General features: G+C 38.9%; 1 protein-coding gene across 1 annotated transcript in view; it reads right to left on the bottom strand.

Annotated features, from left to right (window-relative positions):
* col5a2b (collagen, type V, alpha 2b) overlaps positions 1–22,805 on the bottom strand; it is a 28,051-nt gene extending 5,246 nt beyond the window's left edge. Inside the window, exons 1-44 of the mRNA XM_083560631.1 lie at positions 22,525–22,805; positions 16,416–16,637; positions 14,760–14,776; positions 14,628–14,660; positions 14,458–14,490; positions 14,306–14,359; positions 14,117–14,209; positions 13,201–13,278; positions 13,027–13,071; positions 12,880–12,933; positions 12,163–12,216; positions 11,996–12,049; positions 11,854–11,907; positions 11,627–11,680; positions 11,488–11,532; positions 11,356–11,409; positions 10,449–10,493; positions 10,010–10,063; positions 9,750–9,848; positions 9,632–9,676; positions 9,435–9,533; positions 9,071–9,124; positions 8,881–8,988; positions 8,653–8,706; positions 8,475–8,573; positions 8,282–8,335; positions 7,427–7,525; positions 7,272–7,325; positions 7,139–7,192; positions 7,002–7,055; positions 6,010–6,063; positions 5,864–5,908; positions 5,690–5,788; positions 5,493–5,600; positions 5,189–5,242; positions 5,055–5,108; positions 4,908–4,961; positions 4,757–4,810; positions 4,571–4,678; positions 1,142–1,195; positions 1,001–1,054; positions 619–780; positions 326–433; positions 74–181 (exon numbers count right to left, since the gene is read on the bottom strand). Coding sequence (XP_083416757.1) covers positions 74–181; positions 326–433; positions 619–780; positions 1,001–1,054; positions 1,142–1,195; positions 4,571–4,678; positions 4,757–4,810; positions 4,908–4,961; positions 5,055–5,108; positions 5,189–5,242; positions 5,493–5,600; positions 5,690–5,788; positions 5,864–5,908; positions 6,010–6,063; positions 7,002–7,055; positions 7,139–7,192; positions 7,272–7,325; positions 7,427–7,525; positions 8,282–8,335; positions 8,475–8,573; positions 8,653–8,706; positions 8,881–8,988; positions 9,071–9,124; positions 9,435–9,533; positions 9,632–9,676; positions 9,750–9,848; positions 10,010–10,063; positions 10,449–10,493; positions 11,356–11,409; positions 11,488–11,532; positions 11,627–11,680; positions 11,854–11,907; positions 11,996–12,049; positions 12,163–12,216; positions 12,880–12,933; positions 13,027–13,071; positions 13,201–13,278; positions 14,117–14,209; positions 14,306–14,359; positions 14,458–14,490; positions 14,628–14,660; positions 14,760–14,776; positions 16,416–16,637; positions 22,525–22,615 — 3,123 coding nt within the window. The 5' untranslated portion in view covers positions 22,616–22,805. The remainder of the gene's footprint in view (positions 1–73; positions 182–325; positions 434–618; positions 781–1,000; positions 1,055–1,141; positions 1,196–4,570; positions 4,679–4,756; positions 4,811–4,907; positions 4,962–5,054; positions 5,109–5,188; positions 5,243–5,492; positions 5,601–5,689; positions 5,789–5,863; positions 5,909–6,009; positions 6,064–7,001; positions 7,056–7,138; positions 7,193–7,271; positions 7,326–7,426; positions 7,526–8,281; positions 8,336–8,474; positions 8,574–8,652; positions 8,707–8,880; positions 8,989–9,070; positions 9,125–9,434; positions 9,534–9,631; positions 9,677–9,749; positions 9,849–10,009; positions 10,064–10,448; positions 10,494–11,355; positions 11,410–11,487; positions 11,533–11,626; positions 11,681–11,853; positions 11,908–11,995; positions 12,050–12,162; positions 12,217–12,879; positions 12,934–13,026; positions 13,072–13,200; positions 13,279–14,116; positions 14,210–14,305; positions 14,360–14,457; positions 14,491–14,627; positions 14,661–14,759; positions 14,777–16,415; positions 16,638–22,524) is intronic.
* Positions 22,806–24,826: the final 2,021 nt, after the last annotated feature.

Genomic DNA, 24,826 nt, shown 5'->3' with positions numbered 1-24,826 from the left:
TGATGTACAATATAAATACACGAATACAACATTTTTATAAAGTGACTGAGACTGATGAGCTGAAATGCCAAACCTGTGGACCAGCATCTCCTCTATCCCCAATAGATCCAGGTAATCCGACAGAGCCTATACCACCTTTTACCCCAGGAGGTCCTTTGGTGCCAGGTTTTCCAGGTGGACCCTGAATGAGAAGAAACACAACTGCGTGCTCGAAATGATATGTGCAATATAATGATTATGGTGTCATACTATTACGAGTTAATAAATTAGTTTCAGCTTATAGCTGCATGTTACTTTGAATGTGATAAGTGTAATAATTACTTACAGCAGGTCCAGGAAGGCCCATCAGTCCACGTTCTCCTCTCATCCCGGGTAGACCAACCAGCCCTCTCTGCCCTGACAATCCTGCAGGTCCTGGTGGTCCATCAGGGCCCTAAGAACATTTAATAAGATACAATGAGTGGTACCTAGTTTTCTGTGAAAGATCATAATCACACGTGCCAAAGCTGTTCTAGCAGAAACATCTGATGTTCTTGTTTTCTGCTCAGTGTATGTACTCAGGAGTGTGAAGAGCATTTAATATTCCAAGTAAGCACAATAGGCAGAGATTATTTTTACCGGTGGTCCATCTTCACCAGAATCTCCTTTATCTCCAGGGCTTCCAGCTGGTCCAGTGTTACCCCGCTCACCTTGGCGACCTGGGCCTCCTGGTTCTCCGTGTATTCCCGGTTCACCCTTTTTACCTGAAGGGCCTTGTGGACCAGGCTCTCCAGTTTGGCCCTGGCAAAAAATGTGGAGGTTTTGTCCATGAAATAAGTGGCATCTACAATCAACTACAACGATGCAAAATTTTTCTTTGAGAGATCTCTTACAATCTCCTAAAACTTGGAAGATTAGCAGGGAGACTTACATTCCCTGACCCTAATTCTTGATATTATATGTTTAAAGTGCATCACTGTAGAATAAGTCAAGGTTTTAAAAGGGTGTAAGTGATACTCACGCCCGAGCCTGGTGTGCCAACACCTCCTGCAGGTCCTGGAAAACCGCTGGAACCCTGAGAGCGCAAGATGAAACGTTAACGGATGAGTGACAGAGCTCAGATCTTGACATTATGTTTAGAAACGTTTACGGTGAAACTTACAGCAGCTCCCTGACTCCCCCTGGCCCCTTTCAGTCCTGTTACACCAGCAGCTCCCTACAGAAAAACAAACACTAATGAGTCATGCAGATTTTTTTCAGGCTTAAAAATGATGGCATATGAGATTCACTTAGCCTAGCCATCTCAGCATGCCCAGAGACATATATTTAACTGCACCAGAGGTGGCAAAAGTACACACATCCTTTGCTTAAGTAGAAGTACAGATCCTCATGTTTTAAAATACTCGGGTAAAAGTTGAAGTTCTGATTATACTTTTTTACTCAAGTGAAAGTAAAGAAGTTTTGGCTCAGACATGTACTTAAGTAAAAAGTAGTTATTACTTCTACTTGTTTTAGCTGTTAACTGGACCTCACATCATATTAGATAGATAGATAGATAGATAGATAGATAGATAGATGGATGGATGGATGGATGGATGGATGGATGGATGGATGGATGGATGGATGGATGGATGGATGGATGGATGGATGGATGGATAGATAGATAGATAGATAGATAGATAGATAGATAGATAGATAGATAGATAGATAGATAGATAGATAGATAGATAGATAGAGAGATAGATGGATGGATGGATGGATGGATGGATGGATGTGATAGCCTAGTGGGTTAATGTCAGGGTCCCCACTAGGATGAGTTTGAGAGTTTTATTCTGGTCGAGCTGGTGGTTGCTGTGTTGGTAAATAAAACTTCTGGACCTTGTCCCCTCTGAAAACATTTCAATTCTGTCCTTTCTGGGTTGGGTTAATTTCTTGATTTTCTGGTCTTTAATGAAAGATAAAAAAAAAAAAGCACTTCTGTGGTAGCTCAGTGGGTTAAGGCTTGTGCCGGAACATGGTCCTTAATATAGTCCACGCTGGTGATAAGGTTTCAAAGCCGGTCCTACATGCCTTCTTTCTTACTGCGCTGGCATGAAACAAAGTATGAACCCTCCAAAAAGCACACATGCTTTTCAGCAGTGGTCGCTCAGTGGTTTAAGGCTTGTGCCTCATCTAAACATGCATCCCAGTCTGATCTCTTCCATGGTTCAGTGGGTTAAGGCTGGTGCCTCGCTGATGGTAAGGATCAGGGTTTGAATCCTGCTAGTTGTCATGTCGGTTATGTTCCTGCTTCCTAAATCTTTCTTTAGCTTTATATTCTTGTGTTGATGGTTTAAAGGTAGATAGACCTGCTCTAAACAAACTCCCTGATGGTTCAGCGGGTTAAATCAGGTGTCGTGCTTTTGGTGAGGCTCAGGGTGCGAATCCTGCTTTCTGCGTTCCAGTCAAGATCAGGATTCACTTCCTACATTTTTCTTGAGTGATAGATTTTTGTTTTTATTGGGTTCTTTTCTTTTCTGTTCTTTTCTGAAAAGAAAGATAGACCTGCTCTAAACAAGCCTCCTAGCCTGTCCTCACCGATGGTTCAATGGGTTAACGTTGGTGTCTCGCTGGTGGTGGGATCATGGTTCAAATCCTGCTATTTTCCTGCTATTTACAATGTGGGTTCAACTTGTGTTACTTACATCTGTATTCGCTTCCTACATCTTACTTTAGCGTTAAATTCTTGTGTTGATGTTTGAAAAGAATGATAGAGCTGCTCTAATCAAGCATGAAGACCTGCTGGGTTACAGGGTTACAGACTTGGGGGAAAAAAAATAAAAAAAAGTTTTGCATTTAGGGGGAGGAGAGAAAAGGTTATTAAATAAATTTTTGCCCAGAGCCTATGTACATACTTTTTTGGATGCTTTTGCTTCATAACCCCCTGTTTTCAGCTTCTCAGATGCCAGGGGGGCAAACGCCTGAATATTGCCCCCCTGGTTCAAGATACGCCCTCTAAAACCGTCCACAGCCAACCTTCCACACAGCCATTTCTGACACCTTTCTCACTACAGTCACTGGAACCTTCCACACTCTTAACTTTGAGTCCTGGCCGGGGTTTGAACCAGCAACCTCTCAACCCAGAGGCAAAGCTCTTCCAATTGAGCCACAGGATCTCTTGCAAGAACCTGATTTTTAGGACCTTTTTTGGTTCTTTTATAAAACTTTTTAAACAATTTAAAGGAAAGCTGAGGGGTAGGAATTGAACCGGGTGAGTCAGATAGCAGAGGCTGCATTACTAACCACTACACTACCAGAGGGGTGACAAACAAGGCTTTACTTATTGGACTCTTGGTTTTTCTATAGTTAAGAGACCACTGTTTTCTCTTAGATCATGATGGAAGAGGGTCAAAACTTCTCCTTCCTGTTCATTCTCTCAGTTACTCAAAGTCTATGAGAAGTGACTCAGGTACAAGAACCACATCTCCAACACCTGCACCACTGATATACCATGATTTACCAGCAACCAATTTTAATGACCTTTTATTGTTCCGTTTTTAAAAACTTCTTATAATGTTCAATATGAAACTAGAGGTAAGAATCGAACCAGGAAAGTCTTTCATCATAGATCACTAATAGCATTACTTTCAAAACTCAAAACTTTGTTAGACATGTAAATAAGCAGGAAAGACAGACAAAGACAAAGAGACACAGACACAGCTTTAGAAAGAGTGAGAAACAAATAGAGAGACATATACAGTGAGACAGAGACATTTACTAAAAGAGACACAGAGACAATTAGATAGAGAAAATAGAGAGACAAAGATAGTGAGATATAGCCACTTCCTGTTGGTAACGCCACCCAGAGGGTTAATTGTGTAAAACATGGCGGATTTGGTGTTTGATTTGAGACTTGCCGCAGAAATACTGTAAAACAAATGTTTACTGATTAAAAATATTTTTACTCGGAGTTTATTTATTTATTTTATATCTAAGAAAGGATGTCGTGGATAAACGTATTTTTGCCGAAGGTTTTAATTGCGCCTCTTTTCTATTTAGTTATTTATTTATGTATTTACATTTTCTATAAAAATAGTGAAAAAGAAATGCGCGCTGAATTGATAGCGTGTTAATAAAATTTAGTGCCGTTTACAATAACTTTAATTTTGACAGACAAATATACATACCGTATATATATATATATTCACAAGCGCACTCCAAAATCTAGTGGAACATCTTCCCAGAAGAAATTGCACATATGCACATACCATGCCAGGTGTCTGCAGACTTTTGGCTAAATTGTGTAAAAGTTTCATATGTTTTTCCTTTATAAAGAGGAATGAAACAGTTCAGGATGTGCTGCTTACTATAGAAAATTGAAATACAAGCTAAAAAAAAATGCTTTCAAATAATCAACAAAACCAGGGTTCTACTTGAATTGTGTTACCGAACCAAACTCATCGAGTGGATATGAACGTACGCTGATTGTCACAGACCACTGATACTGGAGACTCCTTACTGTACACTTAAGTGAAATGTCCTTCACTCAAGTCTTTTTGAACTAATTGTCATTATAGACATAAAAGTTCAACCTCTGAACATGACGTGTTACCTGGGGTCCCGATTTTCCCGCCATTCCCTGTGGACCGGAAGCACCTGCCTCACCCTTAGCACCTGGTTCTCCTGCTTCTCCTTTCGCACCAGACTGACCATCAAGGCCCTGCCAAAAGAAACAGGAATATAACCCAAAAATGACGAAGAATAGATTTCTACATAAACAATAAGATTATATACACACAGGAGAACCAGCAAATCCAGGTGGACCAGGAGGACCAGGTTGACCAGGAGATCCCTAAAACACAAAACCAGGAAAACAAACATATCATACAATCTGTATAGAAGTGTATATTATTTATCTCCGGTAAATCTGTAAATCACGGTTTACTTACGGGTGCTGCTCTAGAACCCGGTGGTCCAGAAGGTCCTCTGGGTCCCATCTCTCCCTGAAAACAAATTAGTCAATTAGCAAAATATATAATAAATATATAGACAAAAGTGTAATAAAAAAAAAAGAAAAATGGTTAAATAGAAATTACCTTTTCTCCATGTGCTCCAGCTGGTCCAGTAGGTCCAGTAGGTCCAGGAAGACCCTAAAAATTAGATAAATATAAAAAAATTGTGTGGTTACGCATAATACTTGCAAGAAAAATTTTGAAGCATCGTTACTCACCCGAGCGCCGTCATTTCCAGCAGCACCTTCGGCTCCTTTCTCACCTGTGGCACCCTGAGATAATAAGATATTCACCATGAGGTTTAGATATGACTAAGCGAGGAAATTTTTTTTTTCCGTTTTCATTAAAAATATGAAAAATTGTACAGAAGAACTTGACAATTTAATTGCATTCGTTTCCTCATCCACTGCCTTTATTCGCACGACCTCACCATGACTGGAGGGTCTGCCCAGGCTATTCATTGTGACATTATTTCTTTATTCATTTATTTTCAATTCAAATTAAACCCTGAATCACACGTACACGGTCTCCTTTAGGTCCACCGACACCTGGTGTCCCTCTCTCTCCCGGCATTCCCTGAAGTCCAGGAGGACCTGGTTCTCCAACTTTCCCTGCTGTTCCTGAACCACCCTGTACACAAGAAAAAACAGTGACATATCATTATTTCTGCACTGTGTCTACATTACTTTATCGGTTAATTACTATATGTTTATCACTACCTTAGGTCCATCAGGTCCTGGTGCTCCAACACTGCCTTTTGGTCCAGGAAGGCCGTTAGCTCCCAGCTGTCCTCTCTCCCCCGGGCTTCCACGCTCGCCCTAAGGGGGCGAAAATATGAGTTTCCTCAAAATTATATGCTATTAAATCTCAAAAAAAGTTTTAAATGCACTTACTCTTGGTCCAGTCTGACCTGCAGCACCTTCTTCACCATTGACTCCCTAAACATACAAGAAAGACGTTTTGCATATGCAATGCATTGGCAAAATATACCTTTTTTAATGAAGGCAGGGGAAAAAAAGTGATAAGGATAATAACTCACCTCATCACCTGGTTTTCCTGACTCTCCAGGTGCACCCGCAGGCCCTGGTAAACCCTGAGAAGTTACAACAGTCAAATTTAATCATAAAAAGTGATCTTAAATTAGTAAACCACTAACACCGCAAAATAGCACGCCAATGATGTGTAAAAATCTTTACTCCAACCACTTAGTGTGGGTGTAATGAGACATGCAACAGAGTCAAGATATTTATAAAGTGCTTCGTGGTCACGTGATCACGTATTTTTGTGAGATCATCTGCACGCAAAGTAGCTCTGGATTGCAACGACCAATATGCACTGTGCATTACATTATGTCATGTTAAAATGGTGTCTGCCATACAATCGAAATTATATTTGGTGCCTGGGGGAAAAGGCTGCAGAATATAAATATTTTATCCTTTTTTGGAGCTCATTACATTTTAATTTATTGGATCAACATTTTGAGGAAAGATTAAACTTGTATTTATTTATTTATTTATTTATTTACTATGAGCAATTTTTTTATTATTTACGTTTTTATAGACAAAGTTTTGCATTGTTCGTCATATGGTCGATATAAATTAAAAAATCCAATTTTTACTTTTCATTCTCTCAAATTTCACTTCCAGAAATTTGAATCAAATTAAAAGGAATGTTTAACACTCCTACCTAATGTGTAAATGTGAAACTTTAAACACAAAACTACATAACAAATTGGCACATTATTATTAGCTATCCGGCTAGCCGTAATTATTAACCATTAATTAAACTAACTAGTTAACATCAGAGAAAGTTTATATAGCTAGACTGCTACATCCAAAAGAAATCTGGCATCTTACACTAAAGATCCAGCCAGCTAGCTGCAAATATTCATCTTTAAATAGATTAAATACATTTATAAAAAAAGCTACTATTAGAAAATCTCTAAAAACAAACATTTGCTGATCCTATGCAGATATTTAGCTAGTCGGCTAATAGTGATCGCTGGTTATGAAGCGGTTATTTGTTCCACACCTGAAAGCCGATCAGACCTGGAGGACCCTGCTCGCCTCTTTTTCCTCCTGGACCCTGAAAGTACACAATCGTGTTAAAATCTAGAAAACAGTACAAATGAACTTCTTGAAAAACCTGACAGCATAAATGACACTAACAGGTGGTCCAGCTGGGCCTGCAGGTCCTTCTTCTCCATCTTTTCCATTGCGTCCCTGTCGGATAAAAGCACAGTTTCCATAATTTTACTCTTTCTAATCATTAATGCTACAAGAAATCTGTGCGAAAGCTCACTCTCTGTCCTGGTGCTCCTGGTGTACCAGCTTCTCCACCTTTTCCTGCATCACCCTGAATGTCAAAATAAAAGATAATGTACAGTAATTATCTCAAGGCTGAAAGAAATTTGGTTTCTTTTAATCTAACGGTTTTTAAAAGAAAATAGTGATTACGCTGAAGCCTTTCGGGCCAGGCAGACCCATAGATCCTGGTGGGCCCCTGCCTCCAGTTGGTCCAGCAGGTCCAGAACCACCATCATCTCCTGGTGCTCCCTGTGGAGAACAGTTGGAAGAGTTTATAATACAAATAACACACCTACATTTACATTTATTGTATATGTAGCTTCCAAAATTGGCTCTATGTGCAGGCCTGCTACCTTTCATGCATTTTTTTCATAACAGCTACAAGTGATCACTCGAGAAAATGTCCCATGATAAATCTGGAATAATGGACAGTCACATATGTGCTGTGAACTTTCTATGATGCTTTTTTGCGCCCTGTAAGGCCTTCTTTCTTTTCTCACATCACACATAACCAGAATTTGGATCATTTCTCTTCTCAAAACTCACCTTTTCTATTGTTTTGAGTTAATCCATATTTTTGACTTTTTACACAATTGTGTAGGATGTCTTTTAACATGGTGGCATGAAAACCTCACTTCACTTGAACCAAGATATGGATTCCATGATGGATTTGGTGGAAGATCTTGAATAGATATGGAATGAACGCTGACTGCACCTCAGGGCTTCTCACCTTGCCTACATCAGTAATCTAGTAAAACTAATCTAGTAATCTAGTGGAATCTAGTGGAACATCTTCCCAGAATGGTGGAGGTTATTATTACAACAAATTGGGACTAAGTGCATGTAAAATCTTTTACCTGATCCAAATAATAACAATGAACATGTAAACTTTTTCCCACAGATTCAAACCGAAGCCTTTATTAGAAATGTGCATCCAGTTTGTTGATGGTCAATATCTAGCACACTAATACTACTAATTTTGTTTAACATCATGTAAGAAGTTACCTGAGGTCCAATTTTCCCTTCTGGTCCATCAGGTCCAGCAACACCACTCAGACCCTTAAAACAAAATGAAAGAAAAAAGAAAGAAAGAAAAACCAATCCATGACATATAATGTTGACACTTTCCACAGAAACTAAAACCTTTATAACAAAGAATCTTTATCTTGTAATTAATATCACAGGTGTCTTTTTGTACCCTTGCACCGGGAAGGCCTGCTTCTCCAGGACGGCCAGGATCACCGCCGGCACCTTTACCTCCGGAAGAGCCTGGAGCACCGCGCTCACCTTGAGCACCCTGGTGATGTGAAGCAATTCATTAACAGTCAAAGCGAAAACTGAATTAGGATTTTTCCAAAAATGGGAATTTCGCCTACCTTTTGTCCAGGTAACCCATCAGCCCCTGGGAATCCACGAATACCTGGAGCTCCCTAAGAACAGGAAAACAGTGCCTTCAGACTTCAGTCAATCGCCTATTTTTTATGTTCAGGGTGATAATTAAACCACCTTGTATTCCTCCTAAAAACTTGAGGCCAGAAAGGCGTTCAGAAGTGGTACAAAAAATGCACAGTGTGTTTGAGGCTACAACAAATCATTTCACTCACTGCCTCCCCAGGAGGTCCAGGTGGCCCCACAGAGCCCGGATCTCCTCTGGGGCCGCGTTTTCCTTCCTCTCCCATCAGACCCATCTCTCCTTGAACTCCGGGTTGCCCCTATGACACAGACGAGCTTTACCAAAAAGGCATCCGACGTGTTTTTGGTCGGAAAAGTACTGATCTGGTATAATTTATTTACCATTTCTCCTTTAATTCCAGGTTCTCCTTTGAATCCTGGAAGCCCGCCTTCACCCTGCAACCACGAACACATGAACATCTTATACCATAGATCTTGTTGGAACAGTCAGGAAGATATAAAGAAGAGTAAAACAGTCAAAAATAACTGGCAGCATCATTATAATGGCCGCTGCAACAATGCATCAATAGTTTGTGTTTCATGACTTTGCTTTCTTTGTTTATTTTACATAAAATTGTTATTTAAGAAATATTTAGAAATGAACTGTGCTACACCCCACACCACTGGAAAAGATCCAGTTCCTGTTTTATGGTGACTGCAAATGTCTAATATTTTTAGAAAATTTGAAAAATGAGCTCTTCATTACCAATTGACCTTTGGCTCCAGCAGGTCCTGTCTTTCCCTGAGGTCCAGGTGGTCCAGGTTGGCCAATCAACCCAACAGGACCCTGCACACCTGCAACTCCCTAGAAAAGAAAATTAATTGCTCAAGACTTGAATACAATTCACATCCATTGAATTCAAACATAAATGAATGGCAGCAAGAAAAATGACTGAGACTCACCGATGGCCCTTTAGCTCCAGGAGCACCATCCATGCCTGCTGGACCCTAAATACAACCAGACTTAGATTAATAATATTCATCAAAAGAATTTAGCTCATGAGGATAACACACAGCACACCTGTTTGCCCAGAGATCCAGGCAGGCCTACTCTTCCTGAGTCCCCTCTGGGTCCCTGAGCTCCACTGGTGCCTCGAGGGCCTGTGGGTCCTGCCTCACCCTGGGGTTGTACAAAAAAAGGAATGAATACATAGAGGCGTGGATAGACATGTTATCTTAAATATTACATTTTGTGATTGAGTGTTAACATAAGCATTTAGATGAATGGATTAAAATAAACAATAACACAACATTACAAAAATGAAAGAATCATTCACAAACCTTCATGCCTGGACCTCCTGGAAATCCTGGAGCTCCTGAGATCCCTATGGTTCCCTGTGAGAAAAAATACGAAATAACATGAAATAATAAATAATAAATAAATGCCTTTTCTATATTGCAGGTTTATGGGCTATTGGAGAGATTAGAACAAAGTAGGGGTTTAACAGTACACGCATTTTTCTTACACAAATGGGGTCTAATGTAAACGGTTTAATATAGTTTTCTAATTATTATTTATAAATAATTGAATAATATTAATTAAAATTATAATATTAAAAAAAATTATTAATTTTTTATGAAATAAAAATAAATAAAAAATATTTCAAATATAAAAACTGTTCACACGTTCATGATTACAAATGTTAATAATAATAAAAAAATATCCGTGATCCGTGAAGTTTGTGTACCGTTACACCCAGATAAAACATGATTTACATACCAATGGACCGGGTTTTCCGGGATTTCCTGGCATTCCACGTTTTCCCTGCAGAAAGAAAGAGACACTGAAACTGAAAAAATTTATATTACAATAAAATACTAGGCTGAAACGACCTTGTAGATTTAGTTTTAGTCATTGATTCCACACAGGATTGCATATTTTGGTACTTTTAAGTTTTTACTTAATTTCTAAGGTTTTTTTTGTTATATTTTTACACTTTTATACAATAGTATATGGGCACCTGAATTTTCCAGACAAATGTGATTCTTCCTCAACCTGTTATTACAAAGTCGGAGGCACACAATAATATAGGGTGTTTTTTGGATGCCATAGGATGAAAAAATTTCCCATCTCTTGACCCAAACCAGTTCCAGCATAACAATGTCCCAGTGCACAAATCCAGCTCCATCAAGATATACCTTGCATGGGTTGGATTTGGTGGAAGATCTTCTGCTATAAGAGATATAGACCCTATTGGACACTTTTGGGATAATTTTTTAACAATGACTGCCATGGAATGGGATGCTTTTTAGCATATAGCAAATAGTACCGTAGTTAAAATGAAAAATTACTAACATTCCACATATACCCTAACATTTCAGGCTACTTACCCTCAACATGTGCTATTTTTGGGTAAACTAATTAAAGCTATGTTTTCTTTATAAAACATTACAGAATGACAGGAAAAATACAGCTAAACAAATGTTTCGAGCGTTTCAGATAAAAGTTTTAGACGATCGTTTCTCAGTACAGTTATTAATACTGTATAGCGACAGTGTATGAGGTACATTAAGTCAGTATAATCAGTACTGTAAATACTTTCTGCTCAATCGAATTGTTAAAAAAGATGTTTTTTTATTGGAATAAGCACATTATGAAATTGTAGAAATGGTAGAAATGATCTCACCGCAGGTCCTGTGGGTCCGCTGCGACCTCTTTCGCCAGGCAATCCAGGTGGACCCTAAAAACAGTTCAGTTGCACTGCGTAATTAAATCTTTTTGCAGAAAACTTGTGGAAAATGATCATTATGGAACATACCTGCGGACCCGCCAGCCCCATTGAACCAGGAACGCCGGATGCACCCTGAAATCGGAATGCAAACGTGTGTATAACTATGTAATAATACGGAATCCTGAGCCATGGTGTACGATTCACGGTTGTGAAATGTGTGTCTAACCTTGGAACCAACGACACCTCGCTCGCCTTTCGCTCCTTGTAGACCGAGATATCCCTGAAATGATCCGAATTTTCATCAGGATTCAAATACTTAAAGTCAGGACGTGAATAAAATGATGTCATGTACGCAGTTCAACCGGAATCTGGTGTTTTTTCACATCGGATTACGTGTTCGATTTGGAATTAAATATGTAATACTTTTTTACTAATAAGCCATCAATAGCTCACCCTGTGACCTTTTAATCCTGGTTGACCTGGAGAACCTGGGAAACCCCGAGCTCCCTTGATAAAGGTAAACAGAAATCAGTGGTTAGGATGATTACAAAGCACACACGCATAAAAAGGATCTGTAATAAAAGTGTGGTTTTACAGCGGATCCTGAGAATCCGTCTTCTCCTTTCTTTCCTGGATCTCCCGCTTCACCCTGGATAAGCAATGAAAGTTTTCATTCGGTCATTTGCTTCATGACTTTTCTTGAAAATAATTAGTGTATAGTTTTGGACAGGGTTACGGAAACAATCACATTGGTGTACATACATCTAAACCAGGTTTTCCAGGAGGACCATCTGGACCCCTTGGTCCATGAGGACCCTGTAAAGAAAAGAAAAACAGCTTCTTATTAAAGCAAAACCTCTTTCACTTACAGCCACTTTCACTATGGTATACTGGAGTCTATAAAGTTATGCGCCATTTTATATTTTAGTCAATTTATTCTACATTTGACAGAGTTAAAGTTTTTACAGCCCAACAGCTAGGCCGTTGTCTCATCACCTTCTGAGCAAAAGTCCAACTTTCTCTCTAATTACAGCATAAAGCAAATTGTTATCTCAGATGTTAAGGCTCTGTGTTACTGATCGGAAGGTCAGGGGTCAAGTCAAATAGACTTTATTGTCATTTCAACCATATACAGTGCAGTACACAGTGAAAACAACCCCATGTGCAACATAGAGGTGGGGGGGGGGTTGGAAAAAAGAAAGAGCCGAGACAACGTGTGCCGACCAATAGAGTATAGAAAGTGCAAAAATAAATAATGTGCATGTAAACATTTGGCTGGATGTAAACTTTTGGTTCAACAGAATAAGAGTTGTTTCCCCATTGACTGTGTTAGGGGTTCAAGCCCGCCTTCCACTTGACACTTTTGGGCCCTTAAGCAAGGCTCCTAACCGTCAGTGCTCCAGGGGGGCTGTATCATGGCTGTCCCAGAAGGTCACAGAATTACAAGGAATCATTTAGTCTGAAATTCTTGTTTCTTACCATGGGTCCTGGATCACCTGCATCTCCAGGAGTGCCCTGTGCTCCCATAGGCCCCTGTAGGGCACAAAAAACACAAAATGTTTACACTGTAGATACAATATAAAATGTCCTATTTTTGTAATTCTGCTTATTGGGAGTTAAACTTACAGGTGGACCTGATGGTCCTGGGTGTCCTCTTGGTCCTGCTTCACCCTGAATCAGATTAATTAGCGAGTGAGGCGAGTGAGATAAGAACTGAGAGCGTCCTTAAAAATTCATTAATAAGCAATGTGTGTACATAACACTGAATCTTATGCTTGTTATCGTTCAAGCTGTTCTTACAGGAGACCCCGAGACAAATGCTGACATTCCCATTTTTGCATCATGGAAGCCTGACGCCATCTGAGATGTAAATTGACTCTGTAAAACAATGCAATGGAATGATGAGCATTAAAATGGTGCTTTATATAGCAGTTAAAGAAGAAGGAACGTATTTAGGAATTACACGGCCTATTAACGGTGACTGTGCGCAAATCTCGGCTGAAGAAACGTACGCATCATTTCCTGCGTATATAAAAAGAAACGAGAACCTTTAGAATAATGTAATACACTTTTAGATGAACTGCAATATTTATTGTGCGTGGATTCTTTCACTATGTAATCGCAAAGTCTTGGTGGGGGCTTTCGTCATCTATACCCACGTCACAGGTTTGTGTCAGCTACCAGCCAAGATGGGTGACGGTAAACATGTAAAGTCATCCAGCCGCATCTTTTCACAGGGTCAAAGGGCAGCAACAACCTGAAAGCAGAACACTATCCACCATCTTTTGCATACTGGAGTTCAGAGATACTTAGTGAGTCTCACTGTGATTAATGGCGTCTCTCCCACCCTGTGAGCACGGCTAGATTTCTCTATACAATCCAAGCCATGAGTGGTTGTAGCATCATTGAGATTCAAACTCATGCCCCTCAAGCCAAATCACTCTGAAGCCACATGACTGTATTTCTGTCTAATGTTATTATGCACAGTTAAAAACCAAACTGCAAACAAACCCAAAGTGCCTCCTGGAGCCGAGTCGGACATAGCAAACAGACAACTTTGGCATAATAAGCAAAGCCCTGTCTGATGATGGACAACATTCTAGTTATAGTGCAAACTTTTACAACCAATCTCTAAAGAAACCAAACGTTTGCTTATGTTTTGTTCATTTGAAATTGAAAGTCATTCTTAACCATAGAAAAGAGTTAAAACACTCACTCCTGGTAATGCAGTCTGTCCTTCAGGACCAGGTTTTCCAGGCATACCTGGCACACCTGGTATTCCATCAAACCCAGGTGGACCTGCCACGCCCTTAAATACAAAATAAACGAAGTACTGGTTTAGACAGATGTGTTACGCTCCTCCGTTCATGCGCATCTGACTGATGTATTTGTGTTCGGATCGTACTTTTCTTCCTTTAAATCCACGATATCCTGCACGTCCCGCAGGCCCAGGAGCTCCCTATTAAACACAATGCATAATATATACAGAGAAGAAAAAGTATTCAAACTTTTAGGATAGATTAATCATGCAAAAAAGAAACAAATGTGAAGTCTCACCATCGACCCCGGCCGACCAGGAAGTCCCACAATCTGCAAAATAATCAAAAAGTCTTTAGATATACAGATAATCTACATAATCTACATACAGAAAAGCGACACTATATATATGCAAGCTATAATATATATATACATATATATGAAAAAGGATGTTTTCTAAATATACATACATGAGGAATATCTCCTGGTTCTCCCTTTTCACCCTTAAATTTCAAGAGATCACATTTAATATAAAACGATATTTATTTATTTGTATATATATTAAACATTAAAATAGGATGAGTTATAGTGTATGTACCTACCTTGAGCGCCATCACCTCTGAAAGTAAAAAAAAATTAGGGGAAAAAAACAAATAATGGTTATTACGAATATTTCATATAAAAACAAATCTAAGTTATTATTAGAGATTTGAATTATAATTATGAAATAACAATAAAGTATAGACAGTTTAGGGTGGTGTAAAAAGGGTCATTATATTACTGCATAGATCACAAAGGCATCAAAAATAAGTTATAATCGAATAAAAACATTAAAATGATATAATAAAGAGTTACTGACAACTCTTTCAGAATCACTGACTTACATGTTAATTTTATGTCCATAGTTATGTATTAAAATATTACCAATAGTCTATTCTATTCATGTCATAGCTTTTCTCTCGAGAGTAATTTTACATTGGAGTTGCATTGAAATCCAATCAGATTTCAGACGTCACATCACGTGCTGCTATAAAGCGCTTCAAAAATGAACAGTGTGAGTTGTTGGTAGCTTCAAATCAATGTTGCTGTTCCTTTAACCAATCAGATTTCAAGTTGGTCACTCCAAAGCCCTCTAGAGGGCGCCAAATTACATTGGCATTTTCACGATCTTTCGTTCGGATGGTCAGAGAGCGAACTAGTCATAGCTTCTAAACCACATCTGCAGCAAACTGCACAAGCTCAAATATATTTTTGAGGAGAAGGAGAATAAATCGATTCGGTCGCAGATACACTTATAACGTCATTTTCACGACAGACTTTCTAAGAAAGGCTGGACATCGTGAGGAAAGGTCTCTAAAAAGTTTTTACTTTTGCGTTTTATTTCCTGTAGAATTTGCAAACGCAATTTGCCTTCATTCCAAATCCCCAGGAAAACCATATGCACAAAAATGCACAAAAATGCATGGAAAACCTGGGGTTATTTTATGAGATTAATATTGATGATTCTGCTAGCGATGATGTACGCAGGTGCTTCATTCTCGCTGCATGAGATTTCGGTCTGTGATGCGGCACTCTGTTATCACTGCTTTTCTTTAGTCACAGTGTCATAATGATGCTATTAAAAGGTAGAGACGTACGCATTTTAGAGTAAGAGGTGATAAATATATAATAAAGGCCATATTGGTAAGATACTGATATTATAAGATTATAATGATTTAATAATAGGTTATAATTATGTAGTGACAGGTTATAATAGCATTGTGAGAGCATTGTGATTAGTTGTACAATAAAAGGTTACAGTAGGGATTATAATTGTACACATACATAATAATATAGTAACAAGTTATAATGCCACAGTAATCGTAACTTAGGGACCATTTGTATATTAAAAGGTTATATCTTTATAATAGAAGATCAGAAAGTCATAAATGATAAGTATATATAAAGTAATAATAATGCATGTTAATTGTGTAGTAACAGGGTAATGGTATAATAATTATAGGTCACATCCATGTTGATATGAAAGTTGTATAGTAACAGATTCTAATGATTTAAGAGCTGTTTTAATAATAACACAAGCGTAACATGATCTGATCTGATGTGAATCGTGTCCTTGTGCTTCTTTATTACGGGGTATTGCTGAATGAACTGTTTCATCATTGGACTGATGATGGTGCGTTAAATTACAAATGAAATAAATAACAGACTTTGTCTATAAATAATGGCTACTGGTAGAAAACGCCATGGGAATTTCTCACCGATCCGTCCACGAGCGCTGGCAAACCTGTCACACACTGGGCAGCACTCTCCATCTGGGATGGAAAAATGCTCACACCCTTTCAGCTCCTCACAGCGGATGTCCTCGCAGATGATATTGCCTGTGTCACACACACATAACCGGCATGGATCTGGTTTCCAAACGGCGTTGTGTTCGTGCGTCACATCTCCGTCTTTACAGCCGGACTGAGTCTCAGGTAAAGCTGAAGGAAGAGAAGTAGAGCAGTGAGGATTCAGGATGTACAAATGCTCAGAGTGGGTCATGAAACTCTCTTTTTCTTTCTTTTCACTTTTATTGTACTATATTCAAAGCCTGGTCCACAGTGTGTGATTAGATGCGATCTTTAGGATCGAATCAGCTGTAAGTCTTTTTCTTGAGTTCCAGCATCTTTCTATTGGCTCAAATTGTCATCTTATTAAATAGTAAAGAAATATTTTACCCAATCACATAAACCATGCACTTCTATTTTTATATATGTATGTATTTAATTTGATATTATTATAGATTCTTTCATTAATTTAATTATTTTAAGAGACATTTATTTTATTTGTCTTGCTATCATACATGTATATTTAATGTTTAATCGAGATTTCCCACATTATTTTTTAATTTCATTAGTAGTAAAGGGTCAGATCATTATATACCACTACATTCATTGAAAGCATATCTATCTATCTATCTATCTATCTATCTATCTATCTATCTATCTATCTATCTATCTATCTATCTATCTATCTATCTATCTATCTATCTATCTATCTATCTGTCTATCTGTCTGTCAGCATATCTATCTATCTATCTATCTATCTATCTATCTATCTATCTATCTATCTATCTATCTATCTATCTATCTATCTATCTATCTATCTATCTATCTATCGTAAATTATTTCTGGGTGCAGTACCACCACTCGACCACACGAAGGCAATCCTGAGTCAAGAATCCTGCCCGTTCTGGCACTACGGTCTATTTTTACAGCTTCACCTCTACTTAGTACTTAGTGGTTACATTCAGGATTGTCGATTATGGTAGAAAAACGCGCTCTATAATTTAGCATATGAGCAAATATCATCTCTGTGTTTCTTCTAGGGTGGCTTTCATATATTTTCATATAAGTACACACTGCTAGTATGGAGCTACTTCAGAAGAGCGTGGAGAGAAGCAGACATTTCTTCCTGTAGAGTTTAAAGCCAGAATGTCTGAGTGACATGATGATAATGATCACGTTTACATTGACAAGAACACTACGTGTCTAAAAATATATCAGGATAAAAATGATCTATACAGAGAGCTTTCTGAAGTCTACCTGTCTGTGTAGAAGTAATCCTGGTCATTTGATCTTTATGGCCCTCATCCTCCTGACATTAAAACAGAGCCCAAATCATCTGCCCCACCCTGTGATTAAAGTTTTGCAGCTGCTGATGCAGAACCACTGGGACTGTGCGAGGCGGTACGGAGAACCACATCAAGGGTCCGTCCTGATCAGAGGGAAAAAAAAACGTCTGAGGCAGGAGGTGAGCTGGTGTTCAGGAGGATGGAACAGTGAAGCTTCTTTCTATCAGTCCTTGTTAGAGAATGTACATTTGGATTTTTTGGATCTGGGCAATCTTAAGACCAGTTACAGCTTCTTCTTCTTCTTCTTCTCCTTTTCGGCTGCTCCCATTAGGGAGCGCCACAGCAGATCATCTGTCTCCATACTACTCTGTCCTACATGCATGTCTTCCCTCACCACATCCATAAACCTCCTCCTTGGTCTTCCTCTTTTCCTCCTTCCTGGTGTCTTCATCCTCAGTATTCTCCTACTGATATACCCCATGTCCCTCCTCTGCACATGTCCAAACCATCTCAATCTCACCTCCCTCACCTTGTCTCCAAAACGTCCTACATGCACTGTCCCTCTAATAAACTCATTTCTAATTCTGTCCATCGTCGTCACTCCCGGTGAAAACCTCAACACCCAGTTACAGCTAAAGTGAATCCCTAAAAGATACAAGGCATCAAATGAAGTCTTCGATGGGAATTCAGCTCAATGTGCAGATCAAATAACTTTAAACTTTGACAACATAAATAATCTTAAAACAATAACAATCTTAAACAATCTGCTGCTGCACAGTTTTATTTGTTCCTAAAATAAGACCAAAAAAAAAAAAAAGATTTTTATGGCTATAAATAAGATTGTAAGTCTTAATGAGGAGTTTCTGCAGTGCTGTAATGAACATTGCTCATTTCTGGATTTCACTTTCATTTTCTCCTCACACTTTTATCAATGAGGCGACTGTGTTTCATAAGTGAGAGAGTTTCATTCGCTCATGTTCCACATTCTGAACTTCTGCGTATTTGCTTATTAATGTGTAAACCAGATCACTTGTGTGTTGTGTGTTTCATATATATATATATATATATATATATATATATATATATATATATATATATAGAGAGAGAGAGAGAGAGAGAGAGAGAGAGAGAGAATTTTACAAAGACAAAACACACTAAGAGTCCTTCATGTGCCTGTTGGCAAACTCTAAACAGGCTTCCATGGGTTTTGCACTGAGGAGAACCTTCCATCTAACCACTCTGCTATAAAGCCCAGATCAGTGTAGGGCTACAGTGATGGTTGTTCTTCTGGAAATGTGTCTAATCTCCACACAGGATCTCCAGAGCTCATTCAGGGTGACCATCAGGTTCTTGGTCGCATCTGATTGCTCACTTCATCTGATTGCTCAGTTCACCTGGGTTCTTGGAACGATTGTGCCACACTTCTTCCATTTGAGAATTATGGGGGACTTAATAATGATAATTTCAAAACTCCTTTAATAACGATATAATATTTGTACACGAAGCACCTGTACCTTTTCAGCATGACACGCCCTAATCAGACCTCAGTCTCCGCCCTTATTGGATGCATAAAAAAATAGAAGAGCTTTTAAATTACATACTTTTCCGCGACCCTGCCATTGGAAATTAGACGATAGTAACCCCAGGTATTATCTCAGAATAATCAGTCCATGGGGAAATTGTAGGGGGGAAAAAAAGTGTCTTTGGAAAGTGTATTTATGGATAACACTCATAGCACGCTCACCACAAAGCATCCTCATGTGTATAATTCATGGTTTCTTTAAACACACACACACACACACACACACACACGTGGCTGTAGATGACAGCGTCTGTGCTCTGAATGTCTCATTTTAAACTCCATATATATATAATCAGGGTTTGTGATTTAATGGCTCATTGCCAGACAGATATAACTCAGATCTAACTTGGCGCTGAAGTGATCTCAGAGAGACGACAGATCAGAGAGAAAATGAGCAACGCTGCTCTCATCAGAGACTCGAGAAAGGATTTCAGTCACATCAAACGCTCGTCGTAAACACACTGGTCCCGGACCCTAATGACAGAGAGAAGGTTGATTTTATGGAGATTTTTTTCCACAGCATTTATGAGTGCATCTCATATATAAAAGCAGTGGTGATGTATTCGATATACAGGTGAACTTCTTGATGGTTATGGGCACAGACCTCCATCGCATTCCTACATCTTCAGTCCGGTTATGACCTCAGCGTTATGGGGATAACGGAACTCAAGGGCACCTGCTATTCTAATCCTCGACCCGCAGCATGCACTAAACTGCATCTTTCCAACGCTTAAGAAAAAGTAAACTGCAAAGTACCAATTTAGTGGGAGAGCACAGACGTTATTTTGGGGAAAACCACAAAGCCCTCTATTATACGTTCAGCTTGACTTCTGCCTGCTGGCAAGTTTTATTTCTGCCTGAAAGAAAAGACACACCCTCCGCCTGCATGCAGCGTTTAACAAAATTAGCCTCATGATCCTCAAGAATGCATGATATGCTCTAGAATTTGAGCAGCTCCTTCATTTTTATTTCATTTGAAGCTAGCCAACCGCTGTATTTCCTTCGTTAATTTAAATGTTAATTTGAGTGTTTATTTTGAGTGTTAATTTTAGTGTATAAAGCAGATGATTAACAGCTTCCTGCCTTCCATAAAACCATTTTAAAGTGTGATTTTACTGTTCCTTGGTGGAAATAACCACGATAATTCGTCCATGATCCAAGCTAAATAGCTAGACACAACATTACAACAGTAAGGAAAAAAATGAAAGCAAACTTACAGTCACCCCTTAAACAGCAGGTCAGAAAGTGTTTTATTGCTCTAATTAACAGAGCAATTTAATCCCGAATCACACTTTTTATCCGTTTATAGTAACGTATTGAGAAATGAAGTTTACGAGATGAACTGAAGCTCCTCAAGTTCTCAAGTCTGGAATTTTTTTCTTGGCTGAAAATGTTTGGACTGTCGCAAAGCACTAAAACTGGAGACTCCTTCCAGAAATGAAGTACACATCTAAAAAACTGGCCTTCTCTCTGTAAATGTTCTCTTATAAGTGTGATTTTTACATCTGGTGCCACAATTTCATTAAATACAACCTTCAAAATGATACTGTATGAGATGTGAAGTTTTGAGGTGCTCTCAGGTAAGTCTTATCAAGTGCATGCTTAAATTAGAAGGGTCTGATTAAAAACAGTGTAACATGAGTTACATTTGAGCGTAACTAGTGTGAAGATCAGAAGATCAGAAGATCAGAGGGGTTAATGCAGGTTAATAATACACATATTCTGAGACGAAGTACTGAACAAATAAAAATAACCCCACACGGATGTTCTCTTGAAGCTCAGATTCACACAGTATACAATTTGGGAGGGATTGTCGCACATCTCCACTCCGGGAGAGAGCGTTAACCAAAATTGGCAGCCTCTGAAAACCTGCCATCAGTAAACACAGGCCTGTTAGAAACCTCTCATTCTCCTGAGCCTCAATCTCAAATAAGCACCAACCCAGAAGACACCAAAACCACCATCGCCTGCGCTCAATGGTTGCGAAAAAAGTGTTCCTTCATATAAACATTTGCCTTTGCAAAACCCAAAGTCCAGGATTGTCCTTCTGGCAGGTCTGCTTCATAAATCACGTCTTAATACAGAAAAAGGAATGACTTCCCATCCTGGAGGTGTAAAACTTTAGACAGAGTGGGCGAGGTCAACGTTTCTCATGTCAGAGTGGAAATAATGATGGTGTAGAGACATCTCAAGACCCAGAAGATTCTCCACTTGAAACAGAATCTCAGTTTAGGTTCCACTTTTCTAAGGAACCTAATCAGTTCCTCGTGATGAAGCATCTGTATAATTATAAGGCCCGTCCACACGTCCTGACCCAGAGTACACAGTCCCAGATGGTGGCACCTCTGTGTGTACACACGAAGTAAAATCCAACCAAAATATTAGCCTGGAGACCACAGACTTACTCGGAGCTGCCCTGTTCTCTAAACAACGGCAGAAAAACATTCAAAAGATTGCCAAAAGACTGAATAAGCCCGAAAAAAATGTTTACGGCTGTGATTTTCTAAGCCATGCTTGTTTGAAATTTCCTTTCATTTACTTCCTCACTGTTTTGACTTTCAGGGAAGCCAGACAGAGTGTGTTGTGTGTGTGTGTGTGTGTGTGTGTGTGTGTTTGGGTGTGGGTGTATATAAATACTAACACATTCAGGAACATTTTAGAACAAAGATGAAATGCGTAAACATCCATTAAAAAATAGAGGTTTTTTTTTTTAACTTATTCTTTTAGAGTATTATAGTATTTATAAACTAACTAATTAATTAACTGACAAATTATTTAATTGAAGAAACCTTAAGTACCTAAATAAAACATTATTAATAAGATTATATATATATATATATATTGTATGGAAATAATTACCATTGCTACCATTAGTATATAATAATAATAATAATAATAATAATAATAATAATAATAATAATAATAATAATAATAATAATAATAATAAGCATGCATGCATAAAGATCATTTTCTAAAATGATATATATTTTTTACTATTTTGGATCAAATTTATCATTTAATTTGTATTATTTTTATTTTATTAAGCTTTTATAACTAATGCAACATGATGAAATTTATGATGAAAGTATGTTTTGGAGTTTAACTCTAACCCATAACATTGCACACGATTGCTTTATTTTTTTCTTATTGTTTTTATCCTGTTTCCACTCACCTTTCTTCGGCTCCTTGCACGTCACCCACAGCACCTGTGTGGAGAAAAGCGCGAGCCACGCGCACGTCCTGAGAGCGCGAGCCGTGCCCATTCTCTTCTCCTGGGGGGAAAAACAAGTACAAAAACGAAAGCAAGCTTCTTGCACGCGCACTTCACAGTGTGGGTTTTTTTAATCCTCCTTGTGCGGGGGGCTTGTGCGCTCTTTTCCCCCCACGCTGTTCTCTCCCCGAGCCCCTTCTGCGTTCCGCGGCGCTGCTGCTGCTGCTGGTGCTGCTCGGCACTGCGAAACTGCAGCGCGTGCGTGAATCCGTGCAGTAGCGCGACCGGGAGAAACAAGCGCGTGAGAAGGGAGCGCGAGGGCGAGAGAGGAGGGGTAGAAGAGGGTGGATGTTGGGGGCGCGCGCGCGCCTCCTCCTCCCTCCCATCATTCTCCCTCAAGGTCTCATCAGAACATCAGTCTAGTTCAAGAAGCACTGATCAGTCTAAGATTTCAGTTTTTATTTTGTTTATTCAACCTGTACAAGCAACAGAATCAGGGTTAGGGTTGTAAGAATGTAAAAATGTAAGAATATTGGAGATTTAGTGCCTATAAGTTTGTTCCTTGTAAGTTAAAAACTCCTCGAGAGGAACCAGAATCAATAGAGAATCTCATCCTTATCTGGGTGGCACCAAATATTCATTCATTAGAGTTCCATCATTGTTGACGTGTACTGTTCAGTTATAGGTGCTTAAATGCAAAACTGTTCTTCAGGGATCTTTAGGGTGTCCAGGTGAAACGATCCCCAGCTGCACCTCCATTCAGAAGTAGAGCATGAGGATGACTCAGGCAACTTCATCCAGTCAGGGTCACATCCAGGGTAAATCTGATGTTTATACCCAAAACTATTTAGGAACACACCCTAGAAATCCCACCAGTATAATGTACACACTGTCACACACTTATTCACACCACACCTCAGCTTTATATTGAGTCACAAAGCCACCATGATGGGTTTTTGTGAGGAACCTGGGAGCCCAAATTTCAGACCAAATTTTAATAATAGTAGCAGAGCCAATAAACGCAAAGTACGCAAGAATCCATGTGTACCTTAGACTCTTTAAATAGAGTTGAATAACCCTCTTGTTAGAGTATTTCATTTAAAAAAAATGTCTACCTCTGCCAGGAGGTCATACTTGGCTATATATGAATCATTCACGAAAAGAGAATGAGTCCAAACACAACTGAAACGAACACAGAAGCAGGGTTTGTTTATTTTTTTTGCCGACGGAACCAATGTTTTCTACCGTTTTAGTCTTCTGATTTGAACCATGTTGAAGGCTTGTGGTCTGAATTATAGCCCACAAAAACAAACCCAACAATACATAGCAACCTGAAAAATGTTTCTGAGGAACGGAGGAGTCGTCCAAGATTCTCTACAAGTGTCTCCAGACATTACATAAAGTGTTGTAATTCTTTCAGAGGGTGATGGTGATTTGGAGACTTTTGAAAGTAGGTCTGCTTTGAAATGTTTTTATTTATACAGTTTATTATTATCCAATTATTTGAATGGTCGATAAATGGTATATCATGTTATATTGTTATGATATGGACAAGTTCTTAAATTGCTGAGTAGGCTGACCTGTATTTTCTACAGATTTCCCTATGGAGTTGAATGGGGCTGGGTTTTGGTGTATTCCATGTTTGCCTTAATGCCTTGAGATGCCAAAAACAGCTGTATTGTTAAGTGATAAAGGATGTAGATATATCACTCGGCTTCCGGAGATCAGGTCACAAGCGGACTGAAGGAGGGTGCCCAAGTGGAAAAGGAGAAAAGCAGCTGTGATGTCCAGGATATTCAGGGGCTCGGTGGGTTCGGGACACACATCAGAGGAATCCCTGCTCAAATCATTCAAGAGTTGCTGTTTTCTTACTACCTCACTGAAGGAACTCTAACTGCCATCGAGTTTTATTGTTGATATATAAATTTATCGGCGAACGAACGAAGACTCTAAAATGACTTTTAATGAAACCATATGTGGAGTTTGTTTAGTTTTGCAGGTGTTTTAATAAATGTAATCTATATTTTGATCATTGTCTGGATATACTTTTAGTTATTACAAAACTTTTCCTATTATTATATTCCTATTAAATATGTAAAAATAATTTTGCTTGGTGTCAACTTTGTAATGACATAAACAGAAATGGCGGCCATCTTTACAGAGGTTGTCTTGAATTACTTGAGTGAATTACTACAGCACAGAAGTACTGAAATCTCAAATCTGATTCGTCAGACAAATCTTCAAGGCGGAATCCAAAGTTTCG

The sequence above is a fragment of the Silurus aristotelis genome (genome assembly GCF_946808225.1).
Source record: "Silurus aristotelis genome assembly, chromosome: 2".
Lineage (NCBI taxonomy): Eukaryota > Metazoa > Chordata > Actinopteri > Siluriformes > Siluridae > Silurus > Silurus aristotelis.
Note: the sequence above shows the minus strand (reverse complement) of the source record. Positions and strands in the feature narration are given on the sequence as shown.